General features: G+C 51.9%; 1 protein-coding gene and 1 non-coding gene across 2 annotated transcripts; both read right to left on the bottom strand.

The window, feature by feature from the left end:
* Window positions 1-10,047: 10,047 nt before the first annotated feature.
* Window positions 10,048-18,003, bottom strand: ODC1 (ornithine decarboxylase 1). Its single transcript, XM_045369797.3, has 12 exons — window positions 17,797-18,003; window positions 14,805-14,914; window positions 14,581-14,699; window positions 14,123-14,296; window positions 13,736-13,908; window positions 13,346-13,480; window positions 13,140-13,221; window positions 12,876-12,959; window positions 11,662-11,824; window positions 11,467-11,579; window positions 11,157-11,371; window positions 10,048-10,528 (listed from the first exon to the last, which is right to left on the bottom strand). The coding sequence occupies exons 3-12, from the start codon at window positions 14,680-14,682 to the stop codon at window positions 10,384-10,386; spliced, it is 1,386 nt and encodes a 461-aa protein (XP_045225732.2). The 5' UTR covers window positions 14,683-14,699; window positions 14,805-14,914; window positions 17,797-18,003; the 3' UTR covers window positions 10,048-10,383.
* On the bottom strand, window positions 16,397-16,530 carry LOC123568507 (small nucleolar RNA SNORA42/SNORA80 family). Its single transcript, XR_006691881.1, has one exon. It is a non-coding gene; the product is annotated as a small nucleolar RNA SNORA42/SNORA80 family (small nucleolar RNA).
* Window positions 18,004-27,312: the final 9,309 nt, after the last annotated feature.

Below are 27,312 nucleotides of genomic sequence, written 5' to 3'. Positions count from 1 at the left end.
GTCTCCACCTGTCCCTCTCTGGTAATTTGCAATACTGGCCCCGGGCCTGCTTCCTCCTCCTCCAACCCCATCCTTCTGCAAGCTTCTCTCTTGTCCTGCCTTCTCCTTGCCTCAGGGGATCCCAGACCCTTTGCCATCCTGCACGGGCACTCCAAGTTTTTAAAGTTCCTTGGGAGTTGTATATAAGTGTCCCTTATCCTATAGACAGAAGATCTAATCATGTACCTGCCTAAGCAAGACTTACGTGTGTGGACTCAACAGAAACTCTGGAAAATGGCTCTGGTGCCTCCATGGTCCCATCCATCACCTGTCCTGACACTCACTGCATGTTGTCCCATGCTCACTGAGTAAACACAGCATAATGGGAACAACTCCTGAGACAGGAAAATGTTTAGACTCGAAGGAAGGAAGCCCTGGGGTGTGGAGGAGAGGGTGGCAGTACAGGGTGTTAGTCCCAAGACAGTTCATCTGGTCAGGCCACGATTAACCCCTAGTAGGGCAAGACAGTCACCTCCCTTACTCTGAACCTTAGGCCTTAATTAATATGGCCCCGGGTATTTTCTGCTTGGGAAGACTGGCCTCCTGTGTGGGAACCAGCATTGAGCTAGCAAAACATTAGCTCCCATTCATCAAGGGTTTCCTCGGACAGACACTGTTTAAATATCTAATTTAAACCTCCCATCAACCCGGCAATGTGGGATCACTATCACATGATACAGATTTATAATGCTGGTTTAAGAGAAGTTAAGTAACTAGTCCTAAATCCTTAGCAAGAGGTGACAGAATCAGGAATTGAAAGAAGGATCAGCTCCGAAATCCGAGGTGCATCTTCCCCCAATTACAGAAAGGTCTTCCAGTAGCTGGGCTGGAGCCGGGTCCATGTTTCCTTGCCAGCCCTCTGCGGCCTCCTTCAGGGCCCCTGGTGTCTAGGGAAACGAAGGAGCTTCTCCCTGCGTCCCTGAACAAGACTTAAACGCACTGCATTTGTGGCACCCAGGCCTGACTCCCTCCCCGCCCCGTGCCAGGTCACGCCCTAATGGAGAAGGGGACGCACTTCCCCACCACTGCCTGAGGGGCGAGCGGCCAGTTTCTCAGGGCGGGGCACTGGACTCCGAATGGAACCCTCCCCTCCCTGCCGTGCTTTGGCAGGTACATGATTAGATCTTCTATCTGCCTCTTGAGATCAGGGGTGCGCCTGAGCAGGGACCCTAATGGGGGTCCAGTTAGGATCACAGCCCCCAAGAGGAGACAGAACCCACGGGACCTTCAGGCTTCTGAGAGGGAGATGGTGGGCCCAGGAAAAGGTATTTAGAAAAACAGGAGTTTGGCCTTGGGCTCATCCGTGAAGTGATGCGACCTTCCCTAGCCGCCTTGCCCTGGGCTGAACGCCGCTGAATCAAGCCCGGACGCTCGGGGAGTTGCCAGCCAGCGGGAGCCTCGGCCGTCGGGGATCAGACTCCGGCTTGAGGCGGCCTGGCGGCCCTGAAAGGAACAAGAGGAAAACGGAGCTGTGGGGCAGGGACGGGGCTCGGCTGGAGAGGCAAGTGGTCCCATGCTAGTCCCACCTGTCGCCAGCCACCCAGCCCTGCCACTCTGACCCCGCCACGGCAGCGCAGTGGCCTGGTGCCCGCTGGTCCTGGGCTCCGGCTTCGGGTGGGCAGCGATGCATCCCGGCCCAGCGTGGGGCGGGGTAGGGCAGGGCCGGGCCTGGGGCGAAGGCCAGTTTCCTTTAATCTGGGCATGCCCTCTCCTTGGCTTGGGGCTCCCTTACTGCGGCCTGGGAAGAGGTCTCAGAGGAGACCGGGTGATGCTGGAGACACGGTGGCAATGGAGCACTGTGGGCCTGGGACCCGGAGGGCAGCTGTTTATCCGGCGAACACCTCCCCAGGGCCAGCGTGGGGCATGGCACAGCAGGGCGCTGCCAGGGCGCAGGGGCACCGGGGGCGGGTACAGCCTGGCTGGGGCAGGAGGCTGGGGAGGGTGGGAGGGAGCTCGGGAGGGGGGTGGCTGAGGCCAGCGCGGGCGGGGCGGCAGCCCCCGGAGGGCAGAGTGGGGCTCCCCGAAACCTCAGCTCCTCCGGCTCTTGCCAGCCGCCTGTGGGACTCCACCGTGGTGCCCTGATCTGAAAGGCAGTTCACGGGAAGGCAGACCCTGGCCCGCCCTGCCACTGCCCACGGCCTATTCCAGCGGTGGCCAGGCCCTCGGGGCTCAAAACCGGGCTCATCCACTACGTGTGTGTGCTCTGTGTGCGAGTGTCTTGTGGGGTGTGTGTGTGGCTGGGGCATATGGTCATAGTGTGCACTGCGGATGTGTGTGGCGTATTTGGGTGTGTGGTGGAGTGTGCGGATGGTGTGACTGTGTGTGTGTGATGTGGATGTGTGTGGTGTGTTTGTGTGTGTGGTGGTGTGTGGGACATGGTGTAACTGTATGTGTGTGTGATGTGTGTGCGTGTCACGGTGTGTGGGGGATGGTGTAACTGTGTGTGATGTGTTTGTGTGTGGCGGTGTGTGGGGATGGTGTGACTGTGTGTGTGATGGATGTGTGTGTGTGATGTGTTTGTGTGTGGCAGTGTGTGGGGATGGTGTGACTGTATGTGTGTGATGGATGTGTGTGTGTGGTGTGTTTGCGTGTGTGGGGGTGTGCGGGGATGGTGTAAGTGTGTGTGATGTGTTTGTGTGTGGCGGTGTGTGGGGATGGTGTGACTGTGTGTGTGATGGATGTATGTGTGTGGTGTGTTTGCGTGTGTGGGGGTGTGCGGGGACGGTGTAACTGTGTGTGTGATGTGTTTGTGTGTGGCGGTGTGTGGGGATGGTGTGACCGTGTGTGTGTGATGGATGTGTGTGGTGTGTTTGCGTGTGTGATGGTGTGTGGGGGATGGTATAACTGTGTGTGTGATGGATGTGTGATGTGTGTGTGTGTCATGGTGTGTGGGGGATGGTGTAACTGTGTATGATGTGTTTGTGTCACGGTGTGTGGGGGATGGTGTAACTGTGTGTGGTGTGTTTGTGTGTGGTGGTGTGTGGGGATGGTGTGACTATGTGTGTGATGGATGTGTGTGATGTGTGTGTGTCACAGTGTGTGGGGCATGGTGTAACTGTGCTGTGGATGTGTGTGGTGGTGTGTACTGTGCTGTGTTTGTGTGGCATTGCGTGTGCTGTGGTGGACCCGGGTCCACAGGTGGGTGGCTTCTGGGGTGCCACATGAGGCTGTCCAGTGGCAGCCCTGGCAGCTCATTCCAGGAGGGTCAGGTGGGGCGCCTGGCTCCGCAGCCTGAGAGGCTGGGCCTGGGCTCTGGGCACCCTGCTCCCCTTCCTGGCCCACCTGGGCCCACAGTGGCCTCCCTTCCCGCTGAGCTTCCCTGCACCAGGCCTGTCCTAGGCCTCCATGTCCCCTCCTCCAGAGGTCGCCTTTGGTGACCTCATCAAATTACTCTGGTCGTCTCCATCCTGGAACCCTGTGACGCTGCTCAGGAATGAGTGGGGATGAATGAATGGAGGGAGGGTCAGCAGGTGGCTCTGCCCCATCTTCATGCAGCTGGAACTGTGCAGTGTGTGCCCTGGAGACACACTGAGACCCAGGCCAAGTCCCAGCTCCACCTCGAATGAGCCGCCTGGCATTGGACAAGCGCTGTGTCTTCACCTGTAAACCATGTGGTCAGGGAACCAGGGGCAGAGGGAAGGGCTGCAGGGCCTTGGGGGAAAGGCAAGGGTCCTCAGGGGCAGGACCTGACCCCCAGGTTCCTGGGGACCTCTGGAGGTGGGGGCCCCAGGGCTAGGGTCAGGCACCCCGGCAGGGATGGCAAAGCATGGAGCCGTGTGTTCGAGTGTCTTGTGGGGTGTGTGTGTGGCTGGGGCATGTGGTCTTAGTGTGCGCTGTGGATGCATGTGGTGTGTTTGCATGTGTGGTGGTGTGTGGGGGATGGTGTAACTGTGTGTGTGTGATGGATGGATGTGGTGTGTTTGCATGTGTGGTGGCGTGTGGCGGATGAGGAGGGCAGCACAGGTAGCCTCAGCTGGGCTCTGCCTCTGGCTCAGGGACAGGTGCCAGGCACCAGACCCACAGGAGGGGTGGCGGGGGTGGGTGAAGATCTGCCCTCCACCCACTCAGCCTATCATGGGGGGTGGTCAGGGGAGGCCGGGTGGGGTCACCAGTCGCTGTTGGGCATAGGGGAGCATTGGGAACACCTCAGAGGGGATCGGGGCCACTTTGGGGACAGGCAGGGGGACAGCCAGGACCAAGGCTGCAGGGCCCCACCAGCTGTTCACAGGGTTGGTTCTACAACATGGGGCAGGGGTGCGGGGCTGGGCTGGGAGCTTCACCTGGGGGGCGTCAGGAAGCGTTCTGAGGGTGAGGGGAGTGGTCTGGCCAGGGACTAGGCTGCCTGGTGCCCCTTCCTCAAAGCCCCCAGGACCCTGGTGTGGCTGAGTCGGGAGCTCTGGATCGAGGCCACCTCGACAAGGGCCCCCTGTGACAGGTGAGCTGTCAATGTTCGCCCAGTGGTCGAGTGATTTGACCACCTTTTCCTGGCCCGGACTGTGCTGCCACCGCGGGGTGCTGCTGCCCCCTGGTGTCCACAGCCGGGAGGGCCGTCCAGGGCTTGGGTGTGCTGGTCCCAGGTGGGCCTGCTTTGGAGAAAAGTTTTCTGTCCTGGGTGGCATTTGATGACAGAGGAGGATGCTGAGGCCCAGAGGAGCCCCTGACTTGTGGTGGGCCAAACGGCACACAAAAGCTGAGGCCAGGCTCCCGGTATCCAGGACCAGAGGCCTTATTGCCAGATAGAAATGCCGGATACAATACAGAGCATCCAGTTACACTTGAATTTCAGATCAACGAGAAGGAATTTTGCAGCTGACATATCTCCCATGCAGTATGTTATATTTGTGCTGAATCTGGCAACCCTCCTTGAGAAGCCAGGGAGTGCAGCCTGCACAGCTCTGGGGTGGGTGAGAAGCTGCAAGGGCCAGGCCTCCTGACAGGCACCCCCAGGACCAGGTGTATGATCCTCCTGGGGGAGCCACCCAGGCCCAGACTGACCCTCGTCCAGCAGGGCACCAGGCCTCCTCCCGTGCAGAGCTGCCCCCGAGCTGGCCCCGCCTGGAGACCCCCCTCCTTAGCTCACAAGCTCATGGGCCTGAGCTCCACAAGTCACCTGACTGAGCTCCACCTAGGTAACCCCCGGCCAGCGCCAGAGCACGCCTGGTCACAGCCCTCTCCAGCCTGGAGTCAGCGCTGCGCATGGATAAAATTCTCCTAACTCCCAACAGCAGCAAGAATTCCGGAGGCGCTTCCACTGCGTGCCCTGCATTTGGGCCGTCACCAATCCTCCCTTGTAGCAGCCCTGCCAGGGGCAGCACCAGCTCAACCCCCACTCAGGAGGCAGCGGCCGTGGGGACCCCGGTGCCTAGTGAGGCGTGCGGCCTGGGTCTGGCTAGTGCCTAGTGAGGTGTGGGGTCCGGGTCCGGCTGTGTCTGTCCAGCTCCAGCCGAAGCCAAAGCCACAGCAGGAATGCAGGGCCAGGTGCCACCCTCTGTGGTATTCCGGAGCCATGGGTGCTCGGGGCTGCCTCTGCCACCCTGGCAGGGAGTAGGATTGGCAGAGAGCAAGGGCCGGGAGCACGTCGCCCTTGGTGAGAAAAGGATGTCTCATTCTAGTCATGGTCATCGTTCAGCAAGAACCCAGGAGCAGAACCTGGCTGGCGAGGCAGGGCCCCGAGGACTCCCAGACCCTCCTCCTAACTCACGGACTCGCCTCAGACGAGTCACTTGGCCTCTCTGGGCTTCATCCCATCTGTGAAAAACAAGAGCTGGGAGAACTCAGCAAAACCTTTTCTTCACATGACATCCTACCTTGAAACCTGATGGGTGAGACTGGGTGAAGGAGAGGGCGGATCCCCCAAATCGCCCCACTTGCCCCCCTCACCCCCAGGCACTGAGGCTTCTCAGGACTCCCTGGTAGGGACAGAACCCGATATGAAACGGGTTGAGTCTTGCCTTCAGGGGCAGTTCTCCAGCCGGACCCAGAGAGGGGCAGTTCTCCAGCCAGACCCAGCATGGGGGAGGGCCCATGTCAAAGAGGGTACAGGGTGACAGCCAGAAAACCCCTAAGCGAGGGGCTAGCCAGCCACTTCAAGTCACTTAGGAAAATCTGGTAAGGAGGGAACCTGCAAAGAGATGTGTGGTCCCAGTCGAAGAGGTCACTGTTGGGGGTGTGAGGAGCACATGACTTCACACGACAAGCCGAGGGAAGCCTGGGTAGGGGCAGGCCCCATTCACAAGAAGGTGCAAAGTGGGCGTCAGCCAGGGCTGGAGAGGGTTGCAGGGGGCACACGTGGTTTGCTCTGCCCACAGGCTTCTGGCCTGCCTTTGGTTGCTGCAGGCTGTCTGTGAGGGGCAGTGCCTGGCCCTGACCCTGTCGGGGAGGGAGGGGTTGACCACCTGCTGATGCGCCAGGAATGTTCCCATCCTTGGCTTCTGATGCGTCTGCTGCCTTCATCGGCCTCATGAGCTGGGTTGGCATGAGCCAGCCCTCCTGGACCCTGCAAAGGTGAGGACCAAGTCGTGAACAACTCTACCATGACCCCCTGAGCCAGTCCACTGCCCAAGCCACCCTCCAGATGCTTAACAGCATGTTCCCGGGGTAGGGAAACACTGAATGAAGCTGGAATCATCTGACCTGGCTTGAATGTTGCCTCGCCATCTGCATGACTTGAGTTCATCTCTGAGTTTATGTCTTCACATGGGAAGCCTATTTAACAATCCTCGTAAAGTCAGTAATACATACCCATTTCAAAAGTGCAGTGTGGAGCCAGTCCCCACTCTCCGCCCAGGCCTCTGATTCTTCTGCCTAGAGGCAACCTCTGTTACCCGTCTCTCACAAGCTCTTCCAGAAATATTCCGTGCATATGTATGTATGTACACACACAGTTTGTTGGGGTTTGATTTTGCTTTTTACACACATAATAGCATGCAACAGTGTCCCTTGCTCTGCTATTGTCACTGAATCTAGCTTGGAGCTTGTTCCTTATCAGTACTGATGAATCTGCCTCATTCCTTAACCACGGTGTATCCCGTTCCATGGACAATTTCATCAGCACCTTCTTGTATACAAGAAATTGTTTACAAATGATGCCACAATGAATAACCTTAGAAGAGTATTTCATCAGAGAAATTCTTACAACTGCTGGGTCAAAGACAATGTGGATTTTTTTTTTTTTTTTGAGACAGAGTCTCACTGTCGCCTAGGCTGGAGTGCACAGGCACAATCTCTGTTCACTGCCAGCACCAACCTCCCGGGTTCACGCCATTCTCCTGCCTCAGCCTCCCGAGTAGCTGGGACTACAGGCACCTGCCACCACACCTGGCTAATTTTGTTTTTGTATTTTTAGTAGAGGTTTCACCTGTCAGGATGGTCTTGATCTCCTGACCTTATGATCTGCCTGCCTCGGCCTCCCAAAGTGCTGGGATTACAGGTGTGAGCCACTGAGCCCGGCCTATAATGTGGATTATTGATATTGTCAAGTTCCCTCCAAAGAGACTGTTCCTCTAATTTACTTTCCTGCCCAGTGCATGAGCACACCTGCTCACCCCACGAGCTGGGGAACTCTCATCTTTGCCAATCTGATAGGTGATTCTCATAGTTTTGTCTCCTTCAGCTGACAAATGTCATGTTCAAAAAGTTTACCATCAGCTGGGCGTGGTGGCTCATGCCTATAATCCCTGCATTTTGGGAGGTGCAGACGGGTGATCACTTGAGACCAGGAGTTCAAGACCAGCCTGGCCAACATGGTGAAACCCTGTCTCTACTACAAATAAAAAATTAGCCCAGTGTGGTGGCATGCACCTGTAGTCCTAGCTACTCAGGGGGCCGAGGGAGAAGAATCATTTGAACCCGAGGCAGAGGTTGCAGTGAGCTGAGATGGTGCGACTGCACTCCAGCCTGGGCGAGAGTGAGACTCCACCTCAATAAAAAAAAAAACTGCACTGAGAGCCAGGTTTATGTCTTGCCCACTTTCTATTAGTTACTTTATTGATTTGTTAGAGTTTTTAATATGAAGAAAATTAGCCCTTTTCATGGGTATTGTAGCCCTGTGTCCCCCTTAATTTGTTTCCAGTAGGTTTATGGTCTGTTACGTTTAAAACTTTCATCTATCTGGAACGTATTTGGGAGTAGGAGCTGGGGATACTTTTGTGTCTTCCAACACTACCCCACCCCCAGAGTCTGGGGAAAGTGGTCAGGGGGTAATAATCAGTATTTTTAAGAAATGCCCCAAGTGATTCCAAGGTACTCTGGCTGCCTTTACCTTTGCCCAATAGCTCAGTTCCCCTGAATCCCCTCTCGTGGGGGCTGGCGTACCAGGAGGAAATTCACAAGTGGTCTTGGTGGAGCTGTATTCACTTCAAGTCACAAGTCTAGAAAGGTCCAGTATCTGTGCACGACCAGACAGCACCATCTTTAATAATAAAGTGGAGATACCTAAACTCAAGTAGGACTTAAGCCTCCTGGAGGACAGTGCCCGGTGTCGACACAGCCCCAGCTACCGTCTGGCTGTCCTCATTCTCTGGTCTCTCCTGCCAAATGTGCCTGCCTGCTCCCATGTACAAGGGCCAAGGAAGATCACTTGATCCAGCCTGGCCACATCATTTCACAGACCCAAGTCCGGCTTTGTTGGGGCCTGGTAAGCGGCTGCGCCAAGCTGTGGTCAGGAGCGAGGCTTCAGGGGCCACTCACGTGTAGCACGTGATTACCTGGGGCTGTTTCTGTCCCCACTGGCACTATTGACAGTTGTTGGATTGCATTTCACCTAACTGGCTGAAAGAGCATTGTTTCCAAAGCCTTAGTCCACTTTGAATGGAATACCCCTCTTTTCAGTCTAAGCTCAGCACTGCCACTAAGCGACCTTGGGAATTTCTTCCTTTTTAAGATGGAAGACCTAATGTACCAAGAGTCTAGGCTTGATGTCTAGCTCAAATTTCTTGGCACACAGTACACACTCAGTGCCGACTGTCGTATTTTTAACATAGTGGGTCCCGGATCCCAGGGAACTGCCCTTGCTGGGAAAGCTCAGTTACCCAAACACACCAGCATCCTACTTCTCAGGCTCCTGGAAGGCAGGGCTGTGGACTACGGCGCTCCTTCCCGCCTTCCCCCTCCAGTCAGAACCAACCTCTGTGGCTCCTGAAAAATCTTCCATGTTTTGGCAACTCTGGCCCAGGGAGACCAGAGTTGGTGATAAGCCAAGCCCTGGGCTAACTTGGCAGCCACACGAGGTAACTACAGCACAGGAGGGCTCCTGACTTCTCCGGACTCAGGGCTCAGGGGAAGGTGGTGCTTTTGAGACAGGCAGGAAGTCACTCTCTTCAGCTTTGGTAAATGTGTAACAACATCAAGCTTGGCCTTCCACCCTGGGAGGAGCCACAGCCTTCCCCCCTACACATTCGCTCTCTTCCTGTTCCCCTCATGAGGCTGGTGGGGACTCCAGGATGCTCCCACTGCCTGGTGGCTCTGATGTGTCCTTCCCTCCTCCTGCAGCTCCAGCGTTACCCATAAGACATCGCCACAGTGGGGGTTACGGAGCATGAGAGGCTGCCATGTTTTGGGGGAGAGCGGGGGTACACGTTGAGTAAAAGAACACACAAGGCCAGTGGATATGGTCAGACAAGACAGTGAAGATACACAACATGGTGGGGACTTGCTGTTGCTGAATTTATTAAAATAAGCTGACTGCCAAATGTTGTGCTATATACATTCCTAAGCTCTCACGGGCGTGAAGGTGGGAGGCGACATGGATGGTCTCTGCAGGCCAGGTCTATCAGACTTAAGTAGGTCCCACCACCAGGGCCTCTGCACACGGAGTTCACGGCCAACTCTGGACATGTGGGGTGGGCTGAGCAGATGTGCACTGTCCACACTGGAGGACGGGACTTCCGTCTCACCTGTCCTCCTACCTGTGTGTGTGTGGACCCATTGTTCTCTGAGAATCAGAACGAGCTATACGGGACTCACGAACTGTCTGGAATGAACACGCTGTAAAAACGTCCCAATGCCTAATTATTTCAAGATACTTTATTTTAAAAACAGGTCACAACACTAAGCTTTTGGCCCATTCTGCCATTGTACAAGCTACAAACGCTTGTTCAGCAGCTGAGGGGCACTCTTGAGTAGCATGTCTGAGGAGTGAATAAAAATCCATATAAAACAAATATTCAAATAGTTTCCATAGGAACACAGATAAGTGTGACCCATATCCTAGCCTTCCATATGGCTGCATCGTGCCGACCCTACTCTTACAAAGACATTTCAAAACTAGCAGTAATTAAGTTACATGGTCCCCCCAAATCCCTTAATTCAAGCTAAACTTGCAGTTAACAGCTACCAGAGTGATATCTACACATTAATACCAGCTGAAGCACAGGCTGCTGGGTGGCGTTTCATCCCACTCTCCCAGGCACAAGACACAGGCAGGGTGCTGGCGTCCTGTTCCTCTACTTCGGGTGGAAAGTCGGGGTTCTGGAATTGCTGCATGAGTTGCCTGAGAGAGGAAAAGTGGAATATTAAAAACCCTGCCTCACACTCCTAACTGGGCATGACAGTATTTACTTCCCATCAGGAAACAATTCAATGTATTTTTTTTTTTCTGAGACAAGGTCTTTCTCTGGTACCCAGGCTGGAATACAATGGTGCTGTCATAGCTCACTGCAGCCTCAACCTCCCACGCTCAAGCAATCCTCTCACCTTAGCCTCCCAAGTAGCTGGGACTACAAGGCACCCACTACCATGGCCAACTAGTTTTTTAATTCTTTGTAGAGACAGGGTCTCGAACTGCTGGGCTCAAGTGATCCTCCTGCCTTGGCCTCCCAAAGTGTTGTGATTTCAGGTGTAAGCCACCATACCCGGCCAATTCAACGTATTTCTAAAGCAAGCGTTTCTTCAGTCACCTTTTTGGTAATAAGGAAACCACAAGACACAGGGCACAAACTTAAATATATTCCAGTTACACAGAAATATCCTCATCAGTCTTTTCTAAAACTTTTCTTAGGAAAAATATCCATTTGTATTTAATCTCAGGCAAGACAATTTCTTATTCGTCTAAACAAGAAGCACATATTCAAGAAGGTGCCTATTCTTGGCAGCACCACCCACACGCATGGCTGACTTACCACGCAGGCCCTGACATCACATAGTAGATCGTCGGCCTCTGGAAGCCATTGAACGTAGAGGCAGCAGCAACAGTGTAAGCACCCATGTTTTCAAAGAGCATCCAATCACCCACATGCATTTCGGGCAGGTCACAGCGCTCAACAATCCGATCAAGGCCATCACATGTTGGTCCCCATATGCTGGATGAATAATACTTCTCATCTGGTTTAGGTCTCTATACAAAGAGAGAGAGAGAGAGGAAGTACTACTTAATTATACTGGTTGTGACCAGTCCTCTTAATTGTTTTCTACAGTATGCTCAGAAATTACCTTTTGCAGAAGGGGCTTTACATGTGCGTGATCATACAGTATGCAATTAAATGATCCATAGACGCCATCATTCACATAATACATAAAGGTCTGTTCACTCGACTCATCCTCATCTAGAAAGGCAGATCAACAATCTTAATGACTTTTTGCATCAGCTTTCAGTTATACATGAAGTGATTTGTCCTTTACACATACCATCAGAGCCAGTCTGTTCCTTTAATACAATTTTCTTGGCGATGATATTAACCGCAAGTGTGAAAGCTGATGCAACATAGTATCTGCCGGGCTCAGCTATGATTCTCACTCCAGAGTCTGCCGGAAAATATTTGTCCAGCGCTGGGTTGATTACGTTGGTGATCTAAGAAAGCGAAACAGGAAAGAAAGAGCAGCCTTCATTGTGGAGAATTCACACAGGGAAGGAACATCACAGGGCCTTGTGACATGACATCATGAGACCAGACCTCAGCAGACAAGTTTATCATTAAGTAACAAAAGCAAAACATCATCAACATCTCCCTGCAAACCAGGCTGCACATCCCAGGTGGCTCACTTTCATTCCCCTCCAGGCGCCCTGTCTCCTTTAGGATGTTATGGGTATGATTTTATCAAAGAACAGTACATAACAAATTACTACCTAGGAAGGCATCAAGACGTCAAAACATTCTTATTTAACAAATACATGCCAACAGGATAAATATCCTATTCTGCCTACGTCATTATTTTAACAAACCACGTGGATGTATTTTATAAATTCAAGCACCAATATAATGGCTTAACTTCCTAAGTGACTAAACATTTCAAATATTTTCAGGAGAGGAAGCACAGATCGAGCAAAGCACATTTGGGGTGATGATGTGCCACTATTAGCATATTCTCTAGGAAGCCCACAGCAACATGTTTTTTCTTTTTTTGGAGACAGGGTCTCACTCTGTAGCCCAGGCTGAGAGCAGTGGCATGATGATGGCTCACTGCAGCCTCAACCTCCTGGGCTCAAGTGATCCTCCCACCTCAGCCTTCCAAGTAGCTGGGATTACAGGTATCCACCACCACACCTGGCTAATTTTAAATTTTTTTGTAGAGATGGGGTCTCACTGTGTTGCCCAGACTGGTCTCAAACTCCTGGGGCTCAAGTGATCCTACCACCTCGGCCTCCCCAAGTGCTGGATTACAGGTGTGAGCCATGATTTCCAATGTAACTAATGATCCAAGACTTCTGGGAAAGCTGACTCACACTTTAGAAAACCAAATGATATCAAGTGCAATGTTAGACATCACAAAGAAATCACTCAAAGTATCACACCAAGACACTTCAGCCCATTTTGGTACTAGTTTAGACACTTAAATTTTGAAATATTCCAAAAAGGAATTTATTAAAACAGCTACTGCGTATTAGTTTTGTTCTAAATTACCTCTTCAAATTTAAGCTTCACATCCTCAGATCCAGGAAAGCCACCGCCAATATCAAGGAGATACATGCTGAAACCAACCTCAGCCTAGAATCAAGAAAATCAGTCAGTCAGATCCACAGCTAATAAACAACAAAAACGTATGCAGCAGATAGGCTGAAACCCATGTAACACAGGACCAACTGCCAGAAAAAGTTAGCTCTAGAATTAAGACTAGTTATTGTCAGTTGTGCCCCGCCCTTTGCTAACAGGGTCACGTATACTCACCCCCATGTCAAAAACACAGCGGGCATCAGAGATTGCCTGCACGAAGGTCTCAGGATCGGTACAGCCGCTTCCTACATGGAAGCTGGGGGTAAAATAGAGACAAGACACTGTGTCTTAGTATTTCTTAAAACAATAGCAAACACTAGGAGAAAGGCTGTAAACCTCAAACTGTTTAATGACCTTCAGCTATCCCACCAAGATCTCACCTGACACCAACGACATCGATATTCAGCTCTTTTGCCCGTTCCAAAAGGAGCCTGCTATTTCTGAGCGTGGCACCGAATTTAACACTGAGGCGACAGACTGCTTTGGAATCATCAGTGGCAATCCGCAAAACCAACCTACAAGCAAGGAAAGTGCAGCAAATGTCTCATGATAGATGTTCACTTACAGCCACGATTAAAATAAAAACAATCCTGTTCTAAACACTGTCGCTGATATATTCTGTAGTTTGAGTCCCAGGCTTCATGACTCAAGGAGAGTTTCAACTTTCTACTAAAGTACAGAAATATAATCATCAGAAAATTAAGTTTGTTTGATAAAAATCCACGTATCTGATGCCCCTGATCTTGCCCTCAGATGGGGGAATAACTCACTTTGCTTTTGGATGTGCTCTGGTAACTTTCATCAACTCAACTTCACTATCAAAAGTCATCATCTGGACTCCATTATTAGCAGCATACTTAATTTGAGATACTTGTTTACAAGGATTTGCATAGATAATCCTCTCTGGAGGCACCCCCAGATTCTGCACCAACTGTATTTCAGTCTGAAAAACAAGAGTGGTGTCGTGCTGTCCATATGTGGCTTAACAGGTGAAATAAACAGAAAAGCATAGGAAGTTGTGATGTGCCCCGCCCCACCCCCACCCACCTGCCTTTAGTGAGCATTTATTGCCCAAAAAACACAACTTGTATCTGCCCTGTGGGGAATACCAGGACCGTTTTATACAACTGCTTTTGAGTCCTGCTGCTATTACTTACCTTGCTAGCACAGTCAAATCCTGTCCCGACAGCAGCAAGGGTCTTCACGATGGCTTTGCTATCATTACATTTGACTGCATAAAAGGGGGTGACACGAGGGAGAGCTTTTAACCACCTCAGATGTTTCTTTAGAATGTCTCCCAGGTCTGCCACATAGAAGGCATCCTTATCATCCTGAAACAAGAGTGGTCACAGGTGACTCACTAGCAGTCTCACCACACACCACACCAACAGCCATCGACCTTCTTTCCCATCAGTCACAATTGAATCCTGCTCTTTTGAGTCTAGCCACTGATATGAATATCACCATTATCACTATTAATTTACCACCAGTGAATTAATTTCTACATTCCGTAACAAGACACAGAAGCCTCACTGCTCTTCCTCAGACCTTGCCAAAGTTTTCCACTTGCCTGGCATTCTCAGCTGCACTGCCAGCATGGGTCTCATATACTTACAGAAAAAGAAACTTCATTAATTTTTTGGTCCAGAATGTCCTTGGCAGTAAAACCTTCATCGAGGAAGTGGCAGTCAAATTCTTCATTACCAAAGTCGTTCATGATTTCTTGATGTTCCTCTGAAATGCAACAAAATGCAAATAGAGTGGAGAAATTCACTCAGAAGCCTTAGCAATACAATTCTTAAGATTAACCTGCAACCCAAATGTAAACTGAACACTTACATGGAAAACTAAGAGATGGAATTCAAAGAAATATTTCCAGCTTCTCACAAAGGCAACTCTCCAGGAATTCCAAATCCCTCTGCGTGTGCCCTTGGAGCAGCAGTGACAATCTGTGAAATAAAACAGGGAATTTGCTGTCTACCTTAGGAACACATCAAGTTGAAGATGGGGCACTGGCCGAGCACACGCAGAGCTAATCATACCCCGGATATAAATCACTCACTAGCCTGGTGATCCCAATTATTACTAGGTATAAGGCACATGATTTCATAAACCTTGGCAGTATAAGGACACCACAAATTCAATACCAGGTTTTGCCAAGGCAGCACACTAAGCATTTCAAATATTTGTACCAAAAAAAAGTAGAACGCAAGTTTCAGAAGCTTATCTGCACTTAGCTCACTGATATGGAAAAAGTTTTATAATGGTCTGCTTTATTTCAGAGCAGTTTCAGTTCTTTAGAAACTTAAAATAGCATTATAGACTTTTTTTTTTTTTTTTTTTTTTTGAGACGGAGTCTCACGCTGTCACCCAGGCTGGAATACAGTGGTGCAATCTTCGCTCACTGCAACCTTTGCCTCCCAGGTTGAAGCGATTCTCCTGCCTCAGCCTCCTGAGTAGCCAGGATTACAGGCGCCTGCCACCACATCCCACAAATTTTTCTGTTTTTTAGTACAGACAGGGTTTCACCACGTTGTCCAGGCTGGTCTTGAACTCCTAACCTCAGGTGATCCACCCACCTGGGTCTTCCAAAGTGATGAGATTACATTATAGCCTTTATATACAGCCATACAAACATCTTGCTATTTCCTACTTCCACTAAGTCTTAGAATGATTTTTACTGACCAACAGGCATCATGGAAATGTCTGGAGCATTTGAGGTTTTACAAGTTAATTTTCAGGTATTAGCTGGGTATATACTTCTTAAAAACTGTAATCCTCAAGTCAATTTATCACATTGTATTACAGTTGCTGTTACCTAATTAGAATTCAGTTTTTTTTTAATTTTTAAATTAAAAAAATTTTTTTTTGAGACGGAGTTTTGCTCTTGTTGCCCAGGCTGGAGTTCAATGGTGTGATCCCGGCTCACCTCAACCTCCGCCTCCCAGATTCAAGCGATTCTCCTGCCTCAGTCTCCCGAGTAGGTAGGATTACCGGCATGCGCCACCACACCCGGGGCTCGGCTAATTTTGTATTTTTAGTAGAAACGGGGTTTCTCCATGTTAGTCAGGCTGGTCTTGAACTCCCGATCTCAGGTGATCTGCCTGCCTCAGCCTCCCAAAGTGTTGAGATGACAGGCGTGAGCCACCGCGCCCGGCTAGAACTCAGTATTCTGAAACCAGCGTTGCCTACCAAGTTTAGCAATTCCGGAATGCCAACTGTTCTTACAGGCACTCTCATATTTGCTTAGCTATGAGAATAATTTGGGGCTAACTTCACCAGTAAGAAAAATAAGCAAGAACATCACGCTAGTAACAATAAAAGCCACTGTATTTTGATTTCATCAAATGTGACACACTGGTGAACCAGTTTTCTTAAAATTATTTATTTTAACCTTTAAAAATTTCTGCAGGTAGAGCTTTCTTCTTTTCCACTGTGCAACCCACTTCAGTGCCAGCAGCCTACAGGCACAGAGGCCAGGCAATGGTTCGGGGACAGTTTGCTCTGGCATGGGGTACTATGACAGGCCCAGGGGGACGGGCCTGTCATAAATCCAAACCCATGCATGGAATTTGCTTTAAAGCTCTATCTATTGTGACTACTCGGCAGTGTCAACCTCGGAAGTTGCCTAAATCACCCCTCGGAGAAGGCAAGAGAGTAACAACGCTAGCAAAACCATTTTTGTTATAGAAATGGTTATATATTGTTTATATAAAGAATATTTACAATTTAATAATAAATAGGCTTACGCAGACACGGACGGGGTCATTTAAGGCCTTGTTACATATTTTTAAGGCAATGTTCAGGCCTAAACTTGGAAAGTTTCGATTTCTTTTTAATATGCCAACACTTTTTTGCTTTTTCTGTATCTTTTAAAGCGTTACTTAAGTAACTTACTTGAATATATTTTACTGAAGAGCACCTTTTGGTCTTTCTGTAACAGCTATTTAAAATGGCGAATCAATTAGCACAAGACGGTAATGTTAGAAGAGAGAGCGGCTAATTCAAACAAACTTTCAAAAAATGTTCACAAATCAATTAAAGTCTGCCCAATTTTATGTTTAAACAAAGTCAGCCAACACATTCTTTGTCCTCCCCAGACATTCCTGAGAGGTTCTGCCTTCTACACTTTCACCAATTATTTCGGGTTCGCAAACAGCACAATCAGCCTTTTCTGAAAACCTTAGGGCTGGCTCCCCTGTGTACGTCCGTTCATCTGAGCCAAGCTTTGCCGAGATCACCGAGTCATTCAGAGTCCTTAAATAAACACCTCTAAGTCATGGCTGGCCGAGCAGCTAATATCACAGCTACTACAAGACTATCTTAGCTCTACCCACACTCGCGGGTTTCCAAATTGGTGTCATCTGCTCTGTAGACACAGCGAAAATAAAAACTGGAAGGAAACTGAAGGCGCCAAGGCCGGGGCCCCGCTCGTCTGTACCGAGGCGAGTCCGGGCTCTGCGCCCCTGCACCTGCTGCGCGCCCGCCAGGGCCTCCTCAACGGCTCCCCGGCCCGCGCGCGGCCGCCGACGGGTTGGGAAAGGAGGACGGCGCGGAGACGCAGAATCCCTGGGAGGGTCTCCGCCAGGCCCCTCCAGCCCCGAGCTGTGAAGACGGGGACAGGACGCGGCGCCCGGGTCACCCCTATCCAGCCGCGGGAGATCCCCGGGCCGGGAGGAAGCGGCGCCCCAAGGTCGTGGCCCGCTCGGCGACCACGTGTCTCCGCAGGCCGGCGAGGCGCGCCGCACACGTGCCCGGGGCCCGCCGCCCGCCCCGGCTCCCGCCTCCCGCCTCGCTCCCTCCCTTCCTCCGCAGCCGGGCGGTCCCTCACCTCAGAGCGCCCGGGCGCCGCGGGCCAGCCCCATGGGGAAATGCAGACGCCGGAGCCTGAGCCGCAGCCGCAGGAGCGCTCGGCCGCCCCCGCCGCGCCCGTCAGCGCCTGGCTCCCGCCCGCCGGAGACGCCGGCCCGAGGTGGCGCCGGAGCTGCTGGCACAGGGGCTGCGGGCGGCGGCGGCGGCGGCTACAGGAGGGACTGACAAAGCCACACGGCGCGCAGCTCCCTACTTATAGCGCCGGCGGGTCGCCATGGAGACGCACCAGCTCAAACCAGCCACGATCGGTTCCGGCCGGGACGCCGCCGAGGGAGGGGCGGGGGCTCGGCGGTGGCCAACCCAGGCCCGCGAGGAGCTGGTGGGGCGCTGGCGGGCCGACGTCAGCGGAGCCGAGCACCGCCCGCCCCACGCGTGGCCCCCGCCCCCGGCCTCGCGCCCCGCCCTCCCCACCCTGCGGCGGCCTCGCCCCGCCCCGCCCTGCGGCGGTCCGCCCGCCTGGAACTGGTCCGCGCACGCGCACGACGCCGCAGGCCCCGGCCCGCGGCCGCTGAATGGCGGAGACTGTCCCTGCACAGCTGTGCTTCCACCTGGCCTTCAGTGCCTCGTGCCCGAGAGCGGAAAAGGGAAATCGCGAGCGGAGCACCGGTGTGCTGGCCACGTGGGCCCCGCCGGGCCGACTCGACCGTGCTGTCGCCCGCCGCTCCAGTGCTAAGGGACCTGGAAGAGATCCCGGTGCAGCTCCGCTCCCACCAGCGAGGGAGCAGAGGCGCGGGAGGGAAGGGGCGTCCCGGGGGTCGCCAGCACGCTGGGGGCAGGGCTGGCAGCCTCCCCCACGCCCCCACGCTGGAAGCCTCGTCTTTGTAACATCCGGTGTCCTGTAACTAGATGGGTCCTGTCCTGCGGAGGTGGTTTCCCCTGTGAAGCCAGAGATTCACCCAGGAGCGTGAGGGGAGCCGGGTCCTGAACCCCCAAGCCGCCCACTACCCTCTACTTTACCGGATGGAATTCATCAGTAACTAGGTATCTTTAAGGGCGGCTCCCTGGCGCGCTCTGACAGTTACGGAAGTCCCAAAATGCTTTGACCGAAAACGTCTAACAGTGAATACATAAGGCAAAAAGCCGCGTGGGAAATTCGAGTCCCTAGGAGCGCCCGGGGGATGCCTCTGGAGGTGGACTGCCACTCACCCCAGGCCACGCTGGAATGCCCCCACCAGGCAGGCACTGGACTTGAATTGGGGACACTTTTTTTTTTCTTTTTCATTTTTTCATTTTTTACCATTTTGGACAATCCAGACAGGTTATGTCTCTCCCTAGGGTGGGGATTTCGACTGACCGGAGTGTGGCCGATGAAGAGTTAAAGAGAGGAGAGGGTAGATCTAGATCTAGTCCTGGGTGGGTAGGGGTGGGGTTGCAGGAGCTCAGAGCACTGGCCCAGCCCTGCCCCCAACTTGCTGTGTTCTCTTGGACAAGTTACCTCCCTTCTCTGGGCCTCAGATAACCCAAGAATCCTTACATAGATATCTTTATAGCCACAAAGCCCTGTGAGGTTTTTGAAAAACTTCCTTGGTATCCAAAGCCAGGTCTGAGGTACAGTCAGTGAATACCTGTTTAATGAATGCATGCATAAATGAATGAATGGATGATCCAGCTCTTCCTGGAGCAGGCGCGACTTCCACAGAAACAAAAAGAGGGCAAACGCGAGCCGTAAGCAGAAGTGAGTTTTCTTCCTATGTGAAGGGATGTGGGGGTGGTCCGCCCTATCTGTCCTTGAGCACCCGCCCGGACTAGAGGGGTGGGGGTGGCTCCACCCTTAACAAGCTTAATTCTTGATGAGATTAACCATCAGAACCCATGAGAGAACGTTATAGCTCCAGCGCTGAATGGGACATCTTTGATTCTGTGGTGATGCGGACTTTGTGCTTCTCTGTGAGGAAACACTTTGTTCCAACGACGCAATTTTCCTCACACTCCGGAAGTGTCCTGCACTGCCAGAATTGCCCAGCTTCCTGGCACACCTACCAACCAGTCATTCCCAACACTGCCCAGTATGCAGCCTCCCGGCAGAGGGCCTGGATGTCTTGGCAGGTAGGGTTCCCCTAGCAGCCTGGGGTGGCCAGATAGAAACATTAACTGGAACTGGAGCACCGGTGTGTTGGCCACGTGGGCCCTGCCGGGCCGACTCCGGTCCCTGCTGCCGCCCACCGCTCCAGTGCAAGGGACCTGGAAGTGATCCCGGTGCCGCTCCAGTTCCAGATCCAGGGAGCCAGGAGGGCTCCGACTGGTGCACACACAAGCCACTCACACTGCTGTCGCCCACATACCTTCCTCTCCTGCTAGCCCACCCCAAAGCCCAAACTCCTGCCCACATGCTGGGAAGGTGAGGCCTTGCCTGGACAGCCCAGCAGGGAAAATAGAAGGAGGGAAGTAGTCCCGCTGCTTTCCCAGAGCTCTGCTCTGCGGCTGCAGGAAGACCCGCAGAGGCCCTGGGCAGCAGGACTGTGGACAGCAAGGCCTGAGTGGTGAAACCCAACCACTCAACTGGATTCCAGAAGCTCAGGTGGTGGTGACTAAACCTGGCCTTAATCAAAATGCATGACTTTATTGTCTTTCAATGTATTTTCAGTAAACTTCATCCTCTCCATTACTATTTCTTTTCTTTGGAAAAAAGCAATAGATCCTTGTAAAAATACGTGATGCCACGCACTTAGGAATCACTGTCATGTGGAGATGAGATTTCTTTTTTATTTTTATTTTTCTGAGAGTCTCACTCTGTCGCCCAGGCTGGAGTGCAGTGATCTCCGCTCACTGCAACCTCTGCCTACCGGGCTCAAGCGATTCTCATGCCTCAGCCTCCTGAGTAGCTGGGATTACAGGCACGTACCACCATGCCCAGCTAATTTTTGTATTTTTAGTAGAGATGGGGTTTCACCATGTTGGCTAGGCTGATCTCGAACTCCTAACCTCAAGTGATCTGCCCACCTCGGCCTCCTAAAGTGCTGGGATGACAGGCATGAGCCACCACACCTGGCTGGAGATGAGAATTCTGTGTGTGGTGCTAAAAGAGTAAATAAAAACATCAGACACTACATTGGACATGCTACTAAGAGCTTAGTCATCTCACCTAAGTTCTGGGACCAACTCCTGTTTTCTTAGGATTCCTTGGGCCCCCTCACAACCCCCCGGCCCCGCCCCGCTCATTATGAAAGCTTGGACATGACTCCGCCTCTCTGAGTTCCAGGCTACCCTTCTGTAAATGGGAGGTTGGACTGGATGAAAGCTCAGGTTCTTCTTGCCTTCTAATGTTCTAAGAATCTGACTTATTTCATAGAGTTCTGTATAAATCCACTGACCAAGTTTTCTGAACCAAAAACAAAAACATGTCTGATGAAGGAGGTATCTTTTCCTCTTCTTTGCTAACTTACATGAAAAGGCTTATAAAGGTATACAGTGATTGCAGACTTAAGCAGTCACCCTTATCATTATTAATTTTTTTTTTGAGACAAGAGTCTTGCTGTGTTGCCCAGGCTGGAGTGCAGTGGCACGATCTTGGCTCACTGCAACCTCCGCCTCCCAGGTTCAAGCAATTTTCCTGCCTCAGCCTCCTGAGTAGCTGGGAATCCAGATGCCCACCACCACATCCAGCTGATTTTTGTGTTTTTAGTAGAGATGGGGTTTCACCATGTTGGCCAGGCTGGTCTTGAACTCCTGACCTCAAGTGATTAGCCTGCCTTGGCCTCCCAAAGTGCTGGGATTACAGGCATGAGCCACCGCGCCTGGCCTCACCCTTATTGAAAAGAATTAGGTCACATAGAAGACAATAACCAGCAAGCATTTGTGTATCCACTTACTCAATATTGGAAAGTTTGACATTGAGAGCTTTCTGGAAAATGGGTTTGGGCTCTGCTTACATGTCCATGGTTGTGCTCTACTTCACCAGACTTCTTCCAGGAGCATAGAACAGTGGACTGTGGAGTGAGGCTCATGACCTCCAGTCCCATGAGGGCTTTGAGAGGTTAGCATCTGCCCTGGCAAGGATGCCATAACTCAGGATACCTGGGTAATGGGGAGCAGTGACAGATGCTCTAGTCCCATCTGGATGCTTGGCCAAAAACAGTTTTCCTTAGCTCAATCACTCAGCAGTCCTTTAACCTTGCCCTTTGAATGGTATTAGGTGTTTCCGAAAAACCCAATCCACCCTCCAAGGTGGAAAGTGTGCCATCTCTGCCCATAATCCAAATGGCGTGCCTGAGGCATAGAAAGCAGCTTTCAGGGAGGCCCTCCTTCCTCTGAGCAATGGTGGCATCATCAGAGAAGTGGAGCTCCTCCAAAAGAATCTGCTGGAAGCAGAGGACGCCCATGTGTAAGTGGAAGTCCCAGGATGTTTGTTTTATAAAGTGTTACATCACAGCCCTACCTTGCCCCGGCCCTGGTGTGGCTCACTGGGAAGCTGCTGGGACAGGAGCCAAATAGGAGGAACTGGGCCAGGGCCTTCGGGAGCCCAGAAGTGCCCTGGAGCAGGTTAGTGGGCACACACAGTTGCAGAGAAGAGGGGGCCCTTGTCTGGAGGCTGAGAGTTTAGAAGAGTTCTTATTTATTTATTTATTTTGAGACGCAGTCTTACTGTGTCACCCAGGCTGGAGTGCAGTAGCGCGATCTCAGCTCACTGCAACCTCCGCCTCCTAGGTTCAAATGATTCTCGTGCCTCAGCCTCCTGAGTAGCTGGGACTACAGGCGTGTACCACCACTCCTGGCTAATTTTTTGTATTTTTAGTAGAGATGGGTTTTTGCCATGTTGGCCAGGCTGGTCTCAAATTCCCGACCTCAAATGATCCGCCCTCCTCAGCCTCCCAAAGTGTTGGGATTACAGGTGTGAGCTGCCGTGCCTGGCCTGGAAGAGTTCATTTTCATAGGGAAAGTGATGTCTACAATTATTTTGCTTCCCACGGCCTTGTCTTTTTCGGTGGGCAGAAGTCAGAGTCCTATTAAACCTGTACGGTGTCAGCGTTCAGACATGCCATCTGACATGTGGACGGAAGCTTTGCCATCTGCCTACTTGGCTTGTCTGTTTCAAGCCCTTCACTGGTGGCCCTTGGTCCACAGAGTCAAGTCCAAACCCCTTAGCCTGGCATCCAGGGCCCTCTGAGGCCTGCCCTACCCTGCCTACCCTCCCAGCCTCTTCTGCCATTCTAGCTCCCTGAGCCACTGATGTTCCACGGACCCTGCTCCTGCCAGCATAACGTGGGTCACGTGATGTGGGCACCTTTGTTTCCTGCCTTCCCCTCCCCGCAACTCTCCCTTTGAAATCAGGACCATGGTTTTCTTCTCTCCATATGTTCGGTTTCTAGCCCGATTCCTGGCACACAAAGTCATTCACTATTGTCAAGTTGAAACTGGGTTTCATAGCACCTGTGGGCTATTGGGGAAAAAAGAAAGAAAGTGAGGCTGTGCTGAACCATCGTCCTTTGTGGTTGCTGTACCAGTGATTAGCTCAGGAGAATTGCTTCCCACGTGCTATCTAAAATTAGAGGAACAAAAGACCCTGGGTGTTCTGCCTTTGGTCAGGTGTTTGTTGATTCATTCCATAGGTGTCTGCTTCCTCCTGTGTGCAAGTGACAGGTGGGACAAGGGAGGACCCTCGATGGCTGGGCTGGGTTCCTGGGGACCAGCAGGGAATTGATAAGAGCCAAGAGAAGCCTCGCTTTTACCCAGTGCCTAAGGAAACTGCCTCTTTTGTTTTATTTTCTAAGTTCCTGGTGACTCCCTCTGACCCAACAGGCTGCAGCGCCTCTGCTGGGCTTTGCCACTGCCCCATTTTTGCTAGAGCCTCACCCTGGTGGGGCCCCACCTCTGGGAAGCCCCAGCGCCTGCAAGATTTTTTCCTCTCGTGACAGGGAGCAGCATGCAGAGGGCCCTTGCACAACCTGGGTCTTCTGGAAGGTGAGTGCTCTGCCCGGGGGCAGTGTGAGCTCTGCATCCCTGCCAAGTCAGAGGCGGGACCATCCAAAGGGCCTGTGGCTGGGGTCTGCCACACTGAGCCTTGCAGGCCTTCCAAGGGGTGGAGTGCCCTGAGGGCAGTGCTCCCTGTCTCTGTTCCAACAACTGTGAGCACTTGCTCTGTGCCAGCGCCCCTGCCAGGTGCCAGGGAGAAGGAGGGGAGGCCGAGGAGGTCCCTGTGCTCCAGGATCTCATGGTCCAGAGGGGAGGCTGCCCCAGGCTTGTGCTTTCTAGGTTCTGGTCCCCTGGGATAGTGGTCACACAGACAAAGGAGATGGACGCAACTGAGGGAGCAGGGGCCTGGGCTTGGAAAGGCTCATCCAGGGCTCGAGTTAGGGAGGGGCCTGCAGCACCCAGGGCAAGAATAAGACCTGTGGGCACCGAGGGAGGCTCCCGCCCATGAGCCCAGCTTTCCTCTGTGAGAGGACTGAGGGCTGTGAAGGGGAGAGCAGAGGAGGGGTCACTGGGGAGCAGCATCTCACCCCCAGGGGCTGCTACTTTGTCCAGCTCTGGCCTCTATCAGTCCATCCAAATCCTGGCTGACAGCAGGGCCCCACCAACGAAGAGGGCAGGTCGGCCTCCACATATGGGCACAGAATGTTTTGCTTTGGCATTCCATGCCCTGTATGGCTCAGGGCCCAGGCAGGCAGTTCAGCAGAGGGAATTTAGCAAGGGAACTAGTTACAGAGATGACATATCTTACAGCTGCAGGAAGCCACTGTCACTCAGAGGACTGGGGACGAGCGGGGATGAGGGTCCTCAGCAGCATGGCAGCCATCTGTGGGCTGTCCAGTGGAACTGGCACCACAGAGAGACCCACTGACCACCAAGGGGAAGCAGCTAGTGCTGGGGAGGCTGGGAAGCCAAGAGAGAGGGAGGGAGACAGAGAGAAGGGACAGCCAGCTCTCCCCTCCGCCCATCCTCCCAGCTCCCACTAGCGCTTCCCAGTCGGAAGCCTGTTGGCAAGACCCTGGTCAGTGTAATTTTCCGAGGCCAGCCCGGTCCACTCCACCAGAGAAACAGCAGAGCCGCAGTGGGAGTGGGGAATGGGTCTGAGAGCGGGCGGGCAAGGGCAGGCTCAGCCTCTTCCGGAAGGCCCGTCAGAGTCTTCCTCCTGCCTTCTTGTAGGACAGTTTCTAACCGGAGTTCTGGTAAGCACTGGTGACATTTCACATTGGCTTAAGCAATAAGGAAGAGCAATCATCTCACGTAGCAACATGGCTCGGGGAAGGGAGTCTCCAGTTTCATGTATTCGGAGCCTCAAGAACAACGTTGAAGACCTGGATTCTCTGGATTCTTTTCCTGTTTTTGCAGTTCCATGCCCAGGTGTTGGCCCAGCTCTCCTCATGGTTCCAAGAAGGCTGCCCCAGGAAGGCTTGTGGACAGAGGGAGAAGCATCTCTTCCTCTAAGTCTCTTTTTATCTAAGAAACCAGTTTGACCAGCATCCTTCCCCTCGGCTCCCTGGGAGGAATGCATGGATCCCTTCGCCTTCCCCCATCCCTCCATGGTTGACTAAACCCACTAGGATCCACTCTTTCGTGTGGAAATGGGTTCAGGCCTCCCATGAACAGCATGAAGATGCCCTCTGTTATGGGTTACATTATGTCCCCTGCCCCCGAGACAGTGTGTTGAGTCCTAACCCTAGTATTGCAGAATGTGAATTTATTAGAACATAGGGTCTTTATGGAGGTCATTAAGTTAAATGAGGGCATTAGGGTGGGCTGGTGTCCTGATATAAAGGGGAAATTTGGGGCTGGGTGTAGTGGCTTACACCTATAATCCCAGTGCTTTGGGAGACCAAGGCAGGAGGATTGCTTGAGGGCAGGAGTTCGAGATACCGGGGAGACCCAGTATCTATTAAAAAAAAATAAAAAACAAAAAAATTAGTGTGTGGTGCATGCCTGTAGTCCCAGCTACTCAGGAGGCTGAGGTGGGAGGATCACTTGAGTCCAGGAATTTGAGGCTGCAGTGAGCCATGAAAAGGTGGGGGACGATGGAGACCCACAGGGAAAACATCTTGTGAACACGGCAGAGATAAGGGTGACACCTCTACACACTGAGGAACTTCAAAGGCGGCCAGCAAGCCACTGGGAGCTCGGGGAAGGCACAGCGAAGATGCTCATGTGCTCGCTGCACTCAGAGGGAAGCCAGCCTGCCAACCCTTGATCTCAGACCTCTGCCCCCCGGAACTGTGAGATGATAGATTTCTGTTGTTTAAGCCCCAGTTTGTGGTGCTTTGTTACAGCAGCCCTAGGGAACCATCCACTATCAGAACAAAAGCAGGGCTGGACTGCTAGAAGAAAGGAGAGGAGAACTGCAGAGGATACCCGCCTTGGGGCTGAACCTGAGATCACTCCAGGGCTCCCTGGGTTGTTTTGAAGAATGGAGATGGATTTGTGCAGGGCTCACTGTAGAAGCTCAGTACATGTGGCACTTATAAGGCTGCAGTCCACAGAGCTCAGTCCCCAAGGAGCGCTGCATCCACAGACATTCCAAACAGAAATTCCCATTTCTCTTGGCTTCTTTCTCAAACATGGAAGGAGGGACTTCTCAGTGCATCATTAAAGAATCCTCTTCTTGGCCAGGCATGGTGGTTCATGCCTGTAATCCCAGCACTTTGGGAGGCCGAGGCAGGAGGGTTGCTTGAGGCCAGGAGTTCGAGACCAGTCTGGGCAACATAATCGAGATACTGCCTCTACAAAAAATTAAAACATTCCTTAATGTTGATCTGTGAGATTTTGGTGCACCCACCACCCGAACAGTATACACTGAATCCAATTTGTAGCTTTTATCCATCACCCCCTTCCCACCCTTTCCCCGAAGTCGACTGTGTCATTCTTATGCCTTTGCATCCTCATAGCTTAGCTCCCACTTAAGAGTGAGAACATACAATGTTTGGCTTTCCATTCCTGAGTTACTTCACTTAGAATAATAGTCTCCAATTCCATCTAGGTTGCTGTGAATGTCATTAATTTATTCCTTTTTACGGCTGAGTAGTATTCCATCCTATATATATATATACCACAATTTCTTTATCCACTCGTTGATTGATGGGCATTTGGGCTAGTTCCATGTTTTTCCAACTGCAAATTGCGCTGCTATAAACATGTGTGTTCAAGTATCTTTTTTGTGTAATGATTTCTTTTCCTTTGAGTAGATACCTAGTAGCTGGATCAAATGGTAGGATCACACTTGTAGTTCTTTAAGGAACCTCCACAGTGTTTTCTGTGGTGGTTATAGTAGTTTACATTCCCACCAGCAGTGTAGAAATGTTCCCTGTTCACCATATCCACACCAACATCTTTTTTTTTAAATTTTTTTATTATGGCCATTCTTGCAGGAGTTTGGAAATAAAGAAAAAAGTGGATTTTGGCCTGGGTGGGTGAGGAAGAATACAGAATAACAGAAATAGAAAATGTCACATAACATCTAAACAAACAAACAAACAAAAACCCAGGAAGAAGAATAAAAGCTGAAATTAAAGGGATAGAAGAATAGATAAATAAATCCAAAAGCTGG

This window comes from Macaca fascicularis, chromosome 13 (assembly GCF_037993035.2).
Source record: "Macaca fascicularis isolate 582-1 chromosome 13, T2T-MFA8v1.1".
Lineage (NCBI taxonomy): Eukaryota > Metazoa > Chordata > Mammalia > Primates > Cercopithecidae > Macaca > Macaca fascicularis.
This window is presented reverse-complemented; position numbering and strand designations above follow the sequence as displayed.

What these genes read in the sequence shown, in the direction of transcription:
- ODC1 (XM_045369797.3), bottom strand. Translation starts at nt 14,682, where the DNA reads ATGAACGACTTTGGTAATGAAGAATTTGACTGCCACTTCCTCGATGAA. An exon ending in GATTTGACTGTGCTAGCAAG is followed by an intron (nt 13,909 to 14,122) that starts GTAAGTAATAGC and finishes CTTGTTTTTCAG; the next exon opens with ACTGAAATACAGTTGGTGCA. An exon ending in TGAAGCTTAAATTTGAAGAG is followed by an intron (nt 11,825 to 12,875) that starts GTAATTTAGAAC and finishes TCGCTTTCTTAG; the next exon opens with ATCACCAACGTAATCAACCC.